This window comes from Haplochromis burtoni, unplaced genomic scaffold (assembly GCF_018398535.1).
Source record: "Haplochromis burtoni strain Fernald_Lab_line unplaced genomic scaffold, NCSU_Asbu1 Contig_117, whole genome shotgun sequence".
NCBI lineage: Eukaryota > Metazoa > Chordata > Actinopteri > Cichliformes > Cichlidae > Haplochromis > Haplochromis burtoni.
Window position 1 is genome coordinate 1,199,602 of NW_024582478.1, and position 9,936 is coordinate 1,209,537.

The following is a 9,936-nucleotide window of genomic DNA, read 5'->3' on the forward strand; positions in this document are numbered from 1 at the left end:
TGTGTGTGTGTGTGTGTGTGTGTGTGTGTGTGTGTGTGTGTGTGTGTGTGTGTGTGTGTAGAACATGCGTGTTCGCAGCGTTTGTGGCGACACGTACTGCACCAAGAGCGGCAAGAAATTCACCGGACAAGTCCTGGAGAAGTTCATGATCATCGACTGTGATGAGGTCATCGCCGGATCCTACAGGTGAGGAACATGCGCGCACACACACACACACACACACACACACACACACACACACACAGTCCTTAAAAGATGAACCAAATACAAATCTTGCTCTTCGAATGAAGATCGTCTTCCTCCTGCAGTTGACATATTTCCTGTTCCTCAGTCTTTCTTTGAGCGCACACAGTCAGTGCATCAAGCTGCTTTAAGGATATTCTCTGTAACATGTGGGACTGCAGCACTTTCCTTAGAAGAAGTGAAGTTAAAGCTGAAACGCTCGGCTCAGGGTTCCAAGACTTAACTAACCCGTGTGTGATGTCACTGTAGCCGCGTCCATCTTTTATCTTCACTGTATGCGACTGAGGGACAGGGGGATAAAACGGTCGGTCATTCTTCGGCTCGGAGAGAAGCAGAAGTTTGGACGTCTTACTGAACTAAATAAAGGCAAACGGCAGCACCGCGGCAGCTGCGATGGTCTTATACCCGTCTAATGTTGCTTTGCTTTTACTTGGCTGTAGTAAAAAGGTAAAAACTGCAGCAGGAATAAAATGCAAACATAAAAACGTGTCTAATGTCAGCTGAGCCGAGCGGGCCGTTCTCCTTTTAGCAGCCTCGCACCGACTTTGCATCCAGCAGCAGATTACAGCAGGAAGCTGGCGGAGCTCGGACAGCGTGATGGGTTTGTCTGATCGGATAAGCAGCGTGACAAAGCTCGCGTTGTGCAGCTGAGCAACTGTAGGCCACGAGCTGCTGTGGGAATACCTGAGTAATACCTGTAATTACATCTACACACTCAGCAGGTGGGTAAGGATGAGAGCTGCAGGCACCAGCAGAGACCTCATTGATGCTTCTTTTTTTAAACTGCTGAAAAAGATCATTATTTACTAGATTGTGATGCTTTTCATCAGTCAGGCCTACCGTCCATAGGAGCAGAGCCACGGGGCGGCCACGGCCAGCCCTATAACCACTCGCAAAGAGACAGGACCATTTAGGAGATGCAAATGTTTGATGAGCGCATCGTCTCTCCACGCACGCTCACAAACGGCCGTGCGCACGTCAGCCTTGATAGCAACAACCTGGAGTGCTAGAATAAAACTGTCGCCCTGCAGATGAGCCTGATATAAGCTGCTTATTTCATTTACCTGTCAGTTATAATCTCTCGCAGGGCTTTATTTAGAAGTCCAAATATTTTTATTTGGACTTATAATATATATATATAACCTGACTCTTAGTGGGGTTTGAAACATAGATGACTACAGCAGCACTGAGGCGTGAGCAGCTCCAGCAGCAGAAGTTAGTGTTTCATCTTGAAAAAGGGCTTAAAATGTGTTTGGAAAGTTTCAAAGCAGAAATTTAGTGTGAATTCTGCTGTCGCTTACTCATCCGCAGCTCAGACGGAGCACCATGGGTTTTTTAGCTGTTTTTCTTTTATTCATGTTGCACTGAGTCTGTAAATCTCGGGACTCGTCTTCCTTAAAGGGATTAAACCACAAAATTTAAATGGTTAAATTCTTGTAGACGACTCGGACTGTTTAAGTCTCAAGGAAAAGACTACAAGTCCCTGTGATGTGCTTCAAAGTGTGTGTGTGTGTGTGTGTGTGTGTGTGTGTGTGTGTGTGTGTGTGTGTTGCTGTAATATAGCCGTGAAGCTGGTGGACAGTTTGTGCTGTAAAATTCTGGTGATTTTAACGACTTTGTGTCACGCAGCTGCACGGTGCTCGTAAAACTCTGGGACAAATTTATATTGAGTTAACTTTGCAGACAGCTGCTGATTGTACGGAGCTAGTTAAGGCTTTTTTTGGACTCGTTGTTTAGGTCATAGTTCCTGTACACAGGTATGTATACGTCATGGCACACACTGCAGTCACCTTAAAGCCTCTCCTATTATCTGTGCTGAGCTTTAAGGTCTTTGTTCCCTGCATCTAATCTTAAAGGCAGCGCCACAGTGAAGTCTGGGGAAACACGCTGTCCAAAGGACGAAGTCGGGATTGATCCTTTCTGAACACCGTACTCCATTTTCCTGTAGATTTCTACATAGTCAGCTCAACATTCATAGTTTGCAAAACATACTTGAGTGGAAATATTTTCATACTCGTTCTTTAACCTTAGTCACCTGTTTCAGGTGTGTCGCCTTCATTCATTCACTCGCACACTCGTCTCCTTCTCTATGTTTTCACCTCTGCCCTGCTCTGCTTCTTGTTTCGTTAAATTGATTCTGTTTTGTCTTTTACATTCAAAGTAACTCTAATTTTGCAACACACAGTGTTGTTTTGGGAGGATTAAGTGTTGCTTCAGGTATGTAGCAGGTAAGAGGGCGGAGTCCCGCAGGCTGACAGGCTTCTAATTCCATTGCTGATTGTGGAATGAAGGGTGAGGTCACCCCCTCTGCTACACCTACTACAAACTTTATCACTTCAACATTGAATCAAATAAAAGTAACTTGATTCCTGGGAAGCGCCGAGCCTGTAGCTGTAAAACTGATTAGCTTGTTTGAGAACCAAATATCAACACAGATTACCGGATATTATGCAGAGAATATCTGAATCTGCTAATCTCAAAGAATATATAACATTTGCAGTAAATAGTTTAAAGCTAAAACGAGACCGTGATGTCCTAAGCATCAACAGAAACCAGTATATTTCAAAGGGCAAGTAAGGCAACCAGTAGAGAGCAACACAATAGAGATCCACAGCAACCAGCAAAAAAACTATGCAAATATTACCAAAAAGACCCCAACACAGCAATCTCAGAGGCAACCACCCAACAACGGCCAATCAGACAACAGAAACACACTAGCTCCAGTCTACTTTATGGTCCTCAGAAGTAGTATTTGTTTATGAAGCTATAAATGGGGGTAAAGTCCTGTGAAGCACATTCAGGCTGAATGCTTTCAGTATAGACATTTATCACCTGAACAGCTAACAGGTGCACTGTCACAAAGGCTTTAAGTGCTCCAGGAAGCAGCAGGTAACTGGAAACAGTTAATCTTAAACGGCTGAGCATCCTAACGCGATCTCATTTACAGTTCTATGACTTGTTTGTTAATTAAACCACAACTTTAATGATCTGAACCGGAAGACCGTAAAATTACCATTTATGTGTATCGGGTGTTTAGATAATGAAGGTGTGCTCTGAGCTGTTCTTCTTCAGAACTAATCAGGAATTCAGATGAATCATATCAAACATAGCTGAGCACTGAGTGGTTTAGTGCTGAGGAACGCCGTCCTGCAGGTTCCTCTGAGGTTGTCTTGCTTTGTTCTCACACAGTCAAGTCTGTAATGGCTTGATTACAATCAGAAAAGAATCGGTTTCGTAAATCTGTAAATTTCCTTTTAAGTTTCCATGAGTATTAAAGTTGTTTGTGTTGCTTTGAAGATGCCAGTGAATCAACTATGAATTACACCTGCTCTGATATCATTGAGATGCTGTCCAGTTCACATTTGTGCAAATCAGAATCAAATCTGCCAACTGGCCTGAGATCAGATATTACAGGGACAAAATTAGCTGGCACTTTGTTCTTCAACCAAACACTCTGCTGTCATTTAAATACACAATACAAAGTCTAGTAATGTATTACAGGTTCTGTTTATGGAGATGAAACAGATGCAGACTCTGTGTCATTAACTTGTGTCTGTAGAAGTACGAGGTGTCCTTGAAAACGAGTCCTTCTGCAGGGTTTAAATGTGCACGAATGCTAGTTTGGCTAAAGTAGCAAATATGCGATTAGCTAAATGGCTAACAACAAAACGAAGGCCCCTGCTGTTAGCAGCTCAGACCGGTCAGAGTGTATGTTAGTAATGCTGACTCTAACATGAGTATTATTGTTAAACAATATGCTGTTTAAAGCTTGTTTAAACAAACATGTATCATGATGGTTGGTGTTGATGAGGGTGTGCTGGTGCTCGGCTAACGCACCATCCATCCACCCACTCACCCTGCTTTGTGTATCTGTAAACAGCTGGTACATTTTGTGACTTGTTAATGAAAAGGTGTCGAACATCTTAATCTTTTAGTTGTAGAAACTTTGTAATGTGGCTAAAACTCAGACGTCTGTGTGGTCGTCTAACGCTGAACCTTTGTCTCGCCTGCACATAAAAGCAGTAAAGTGTCTGCTGCTCAGTTAGACGCCTTCGGTGTTCGTGCACCTCGCGTCCACCTCTCGCCAGCTGATAAACTGATGAGTCATTGCACTGACTCATCATCATCCAGGAAATAGTTAACACTCACTGCAGGGCTGTTTATCAGCTGGAGGTGGAGGGAGATAATTTACACAGACACAGCTGAGAGGTACCGAGTCTCAGCCTCAGTTTGTGTTTCATAATTTTGAGATTTCATGCACATGATGGCAGAAAAACCTGTCACACATGACAAACATCAAGCCTCGATCTATTCAGGCTCTTATCCAGAACTGCTTTCACTTTCTGATTTTTATCTGCGTGAACTCATTGTACTTGAAATGCCACCTGGTAATCGGCAGCTGCACCGAGTGTGATTTGATCTTTTACATAACTGATGCATCAAATACTGCTAAATGCTGCCGTCTGCTGCTGAGCGAGGTTCAAATCAGAACTCTGACAAATCCATCTCAGCTGCTGCCGTCCAGCACCTGCAGGGAGGCGACTGCACCTAAAATTCACTTTGGCCTTTCTGTCTTTAAACACATATAGTTCAATAATTATTGTTATATACTTATTACTTAAACACACATTAATGCATTTATAGTAAGTTCCCTTTGAGTACCAGTCAGTGCCTCTGTCAGTGCGATTGCCATCACCAGTGTGTGAATGTGTGGATGAGTGAATGCAGTGTAAAGCAGTTTGGGGTCCATAGGGACTAAGTAAAGCGCTATACAAATACAGGCCATTTACCAGATCAGCAGAAAAATAGTTCAAGTCCAAAAGTTCATAAAGGTCTCAGGAAAAAAATCCAAAACTTGAGTTAAGTTGCATTCGGCAGATCTTCCATTCAGGGTCATCTTCTCAGGCACATCTGGATTTTTCAGCTTGGTTGCTATTTTTCGATCCCTCAGAGGAGGACAGGTTATGTCCCTTTGTTCTCGTGCTTCTGCGATGGCTGCCGGTCAAAATGCCGATCGCTCGACCTGATTTTCATTCATCGGATGTGAAGGAAGTTTATGGGGAAGACTGTGTCACCAGAAAATGTTGTGCTCTCCCTCAGACCTCTGGTTCTGTTTCAATAGCTCATCCATTTCACACCTTGTACTCTGTTATGTATGCTTGAATCCAAAAAACAGAGGAGGCAGATCTCTGACTCTAACCTTTGACCTCTTCTCTCCAGTTTCACCTGGTTGTCGGCTCAGGTGCACAGCAACATGGTGATGCATTTCTCGGGGCGCATCGCCGACAGCTTTGACCGAGAGTTTCGCTGTTTGTACGCCGACTCTCAGATCATCGACTGTTTCTACAACCCGGAGGAGGACGGGATGCCGTACTACCCACCGTACCCTCCCATGATTGCCCCCGGCCTGGCTCTGGGGCTCAGCCCAGGCCACGGGCTGGATCTACTGTCTGAAAGGTAAGAAGGTATTCGCTGTAAGGGGAGACGCTTTCATTCTGATTACTGTCAAGGTTTTAGTTTTTTCCAAGTTTCATCAGAAGCTTTTTTCCTGAGTTAATTATGTGAATGACAGCTGCCACAAAAACTCTTTGAAACTTGATTTAGGTGACATCATGATGGAAATATAATCTCTCTATGAAATCAACAGAACTTCAGTGTGCCACTTTTAACTTTTCTTCTTCCACAGGCAGCGGGACAGGGGGTGCTCCGAAAACTCTAGCAGCCAATCGAGTAACAGCATCTCCAGTGTGAAGGCTGCACCTGGAATGTCCTCAAACACGGTCTACAAGGTCACGCAAAGTCATGATAAGGAGGCTGCAGCTGGTTCCCACCTGAGCCCTGAAAGAAGAGGACTGAGCGACCGATCGGGAGGACAGACCCCTACAGCAGGAGGGCGAAGCTCTGCTAACGGGGGAATCAATTTCGCCCCAATTCCCGATCGCCCGCCACCGGCCTACGGTCAAGCGATGGGTATCGAGTGGAACAAACCCAACACAGCAGATGTCTTGCGGGGAAATATTGGTGGAACCTCTACCAAGTTTCAGGGTTTGGGGCTGTACGATCACAAACAAGATCTCTTCCCCTCCTCGATACCCTCCCCAGTCAATGACACCAAACCGCCGCCTAAGCAGAGGCTCCCCAGCGGGATGTTCAACAAGCTTTCAGATTACTTCCTGTCATCCAACTCTAAAGACAGGGACGCCTACAACTTCCGGAGGACTCCGTCTCCTCACGGCTCACCCTGGGGAGGACCGGACCTTTCTCCAACTGAGCCGGAGAGTCAGCAGAGTCCACCGCCGCCGCTTTCTCCAGTCGGTATAATAAGCCGGAAGGACCAGAAACGAATGACGCTGGGCCACAGCAAGCTGGACCTGGTGAACCAATACAACAAGATGAAGCCCAAGCAAGTGTACAGCCGCTTTGAGCTCAAGGGCACGAATTAGACTGGAAGGCCAACCATCAGAGAGGTTGTGACTCCAGAACATTCCTCTGGTATCTTATATTACAAAGAAAAGACTCTGAGATCTTGGAAATTGCTGAAGTTTGGTCTTCAGACCTCAGCCCTACAGGAAACTAAGACTCTTGAGGAGCCATTTTGGCTCCGCGTGGTTTCCCGTTTATCAAACGAGAGGTTTTTGGCTTTTTTTGAAGTCATAGTTTACCAAACAAATCACACTTTTACTAAATCTGCAAATCATGATTCAACTACAGTCACTACCTGAGTAAATATGTTCTCATAGGTGAAATAGGTTTCAAAGATAAGCCACTGACTGTTTGCTGACACGTGAAAACCATCGAAATGTGAATTTTTGCCTTCAACACTCCAGAGGCTTTCATGTGGGCATTTCTTTACATTTTTATACTCGGCGACATTCCTGAGCAACAGTTTGAATTCTTCCTTTGGGTAAACTTAGGATTCTGCAGTTATTGTGCTTTTTTTAAGATTATGATAATATTTGTAATAACAGGGCTGAAGAATTGTTTCCTCCACAGAGATTTTTCTCGCATTTAGTGAACATTTATGCTACATTCAGATGGAAACTAACGTTTATCTGACTGGATCCCAGCTTGGGGTCCAGTAGTAGCTCTCAATATGGTGACGGTTTAAAAAAAGATCATTGATACTAATACTGCTGAAATTCTGCAGTTTAATACGATCACGTTGTTGGGTTTCACGTTGTGACGCGACTTCCACAGTTCTTATTGGAGAAGTTTGAATCTGAGGTTATTTTTTGTTTCATTTCTTTTTGTTCTCATTAAGTAAATGAAGGAACCAGTGAGTCACCCACCAAACAAAGACTTTTATTCTGACAGCCGACTGTTTCTGCTCTGTAAACGAGTCATGCCATGTGCTACCACTAAGTAAAACATAAGATTTTTTATTATGGGAAAAAAGTTCAGATGTAAAAATTAAAATCTCTCAAAATATTCAGTTTGCACTGTTAAAGCGATGACAATGAGAATCTTTAAGAAGATTAAAGATAACATATCATTATTGTTTAATCGTGACTATAAGTGAAACAATCATTCAATCAAAATAATGATGATTAATCAATTTGAACTCTACAGTTTATTCCAACAAGCCAAACCTGGAAATACGCAGCCTGACAGCAATCTCACATCCAGTCACAAACAGTAAAGTGAAGTTTAGTAACCTTTGCTCCTGGGAGTACGACAACACGTGCCTTGATCATCCTGCCTTAAGGTTTGCAGTCACATTTGCGACAGCCTGTCTCCAGCGGCCTCGGTTAGTCTCGGTCACAGTTTTACTTTCGTTGTTCGGCACAGGGAGCGATCTGTGCTGTGAATAGTAGAAGCAACGCCAGGATGTTTCGTGGTGCTCGTCATGTTCTGGGAAAGTCGGGTCGTAGGGTCGTAGGGCATTTTGTTTACGTCGGATGAGACGATCTGTGTCGAGAATCTACATTTACGTTCCTCAGCTTTCCTCGTAACGGAGGCTCGTTCCTCCCGCTGCACAGTTTTACAGCAAGCTTGTAGATTTGTATATAAATGATTAATTATTATGCTCTTCATCACTCTGCACCGCAGTGATTCCTCCTCAGTGGAGCAGCAGATGAGGACGTAAAATGACTCTAAGCAATAAGGATTGATAGCGATCAATAGTTCTGATGTGTGTCTTTTGTTTACTGCTCATTCAGTGGGCGCCTTCTGTTTTTATTTGCCCCCAAATCAGCTGGACATTTGATTTATTTGTATATGTTTTCCCATGTAATGTACATTATACTGTATATACATGAAGTTGGGTCATTGTTAAGAAAAACACTCTTCGACTTTATTTTTACAGATTACTGGAGAATGTGAACTTGAAGTTAATTTTGTGTGTTTAAGTTGTTTTTAATTTGTAAGATGAACAAAATTTAATAAAAACATGAAGGTAAAGTTGAGTTCAGTGTTCGTTTTTCCATAAAACCGAGTAAAATGATTCCTGCCTGTATTTCATTTAAGAATCTTTTGTGGAAACATGACTATAATACAGGAGAAACAGCAGGAGCAATGACAGCCAACTTAACTAATGTTGGTTAAAGAACAAACATTTTGACTAAATACGCATCAATTCAATTTTCCTTGATTGTCTGAACTTTCCTTCAGACCTGAAGATTATTTGTCCAAATGTGATGGTGAGACCCTGGAGGGTGCTTGGAAAAGCATCGTTTTACTTCCTTCCTGATGTCATGTTTCACAAAGAATCAGTCATTTCGGGGTTGCAGGGATGTTGCCAGTCACGTCAGCTAAGCCGATGAGCTCATACGTGTATCGTCCAACTGGTTGCTGAAGGTTGCTGAAGTTGGTGTCTTCCATGCAATTTACGGGCAATCGGCACTGGCAACCAAAGTAACTGCAACAAGGTTTTTGGTGCAGCAACCTCCAGCAACCACTCACCAGCTGAATAATAAACACATTTCCCTAGCAACCAGTGGTTACCATGGAGTCACTGACTGGTCTCTAGGCCTGTGTGATTGAGGCATAAACTGCTTCAGGTGCATACCTGCTGCTGCCTCTGCAAGCTGCTTGTCAACCATACCTCCACCCATACTCCTCCTTTCATACTGTTCATGTTACTTCTGATTTAATCAGTGTCACGTCTGTTGTTATTATCCATGCTCTGTTCTTTGAGTGGCGAAGGGTGTCATGAAAAATATTCTCCAGCAGCCCTTTGAGCGCAGACAAAGAGTAAACAACGTCCTCAGACGATGGAGTTGGAATGATGTTCCTGTACTTCCACAGGAGTCCACCTTCAGCTCCCTAAAGATTGACTTTCTTGTGCACCATCGCTAAAACAAAAAATGAAATTATTCCGAGTATTCCTAAAAAATTGACAGCTTTTGAATGCTCCTTCTGTCGTAACTACAAACTATGAGTGGGTGACACCAGGAGCAGGTTGTGGTCTGTAGCAGGTCAGTGGAGGGAGAACGTTGCAGCCATGTTTAAATCTGTGTCCAAACATAGGCTTGGTGTTTCCCACTGGGCCTCAGCACTGAAGGTTTTCCTGTCAGGAAGTCCAGACGGGGCTCTGGGTCACAGGACGCAGCACGAACAATGTAAGTTAATAAAGCTTGCAGGGATATGTGAACAATGGATCATCCAAGAAATCTCTCCCAAAAGTCCCTAAACTGGAACACAAATCCATAATTCACGAGACAAACACCGAGACCAGAATATCTCTTTGTGTGC

The 9,936-nt window shown here is 43.6% G+C and overlaps 1 protein-coding gene across 1 annotated transcript in view; it reads left to right on the forward strand.

Moving 5' to 3' along the window:
- The window catches only part of fam83c (family with sequence similarity 83 member C), a 16,117-nt gene extending 6,995 nt beyond the window's left edge, over positions 1-9,122 (forward strand). The window contains exons 3-5 of the mRNA XM_005928930.3: positions 62-186; positions 5,464-5,700; positions 5,930-9,122. Of these exons, the coding sequence (XP_005928992.1) occupies positions 62-186; positions 5,464-5,700; positions 5,930-6,686 (1,119 nt within the window). The 3' untranslated portion in view covers positions 6,687-9,122. The remainder of the gene's footprint in view (positions 1-61; positions 187-5,463; positions 5,701-5,929) is intronic.
- The last annotated feature ends 814 nt before the right edge of the window (positions 9,123-9,936 follow it).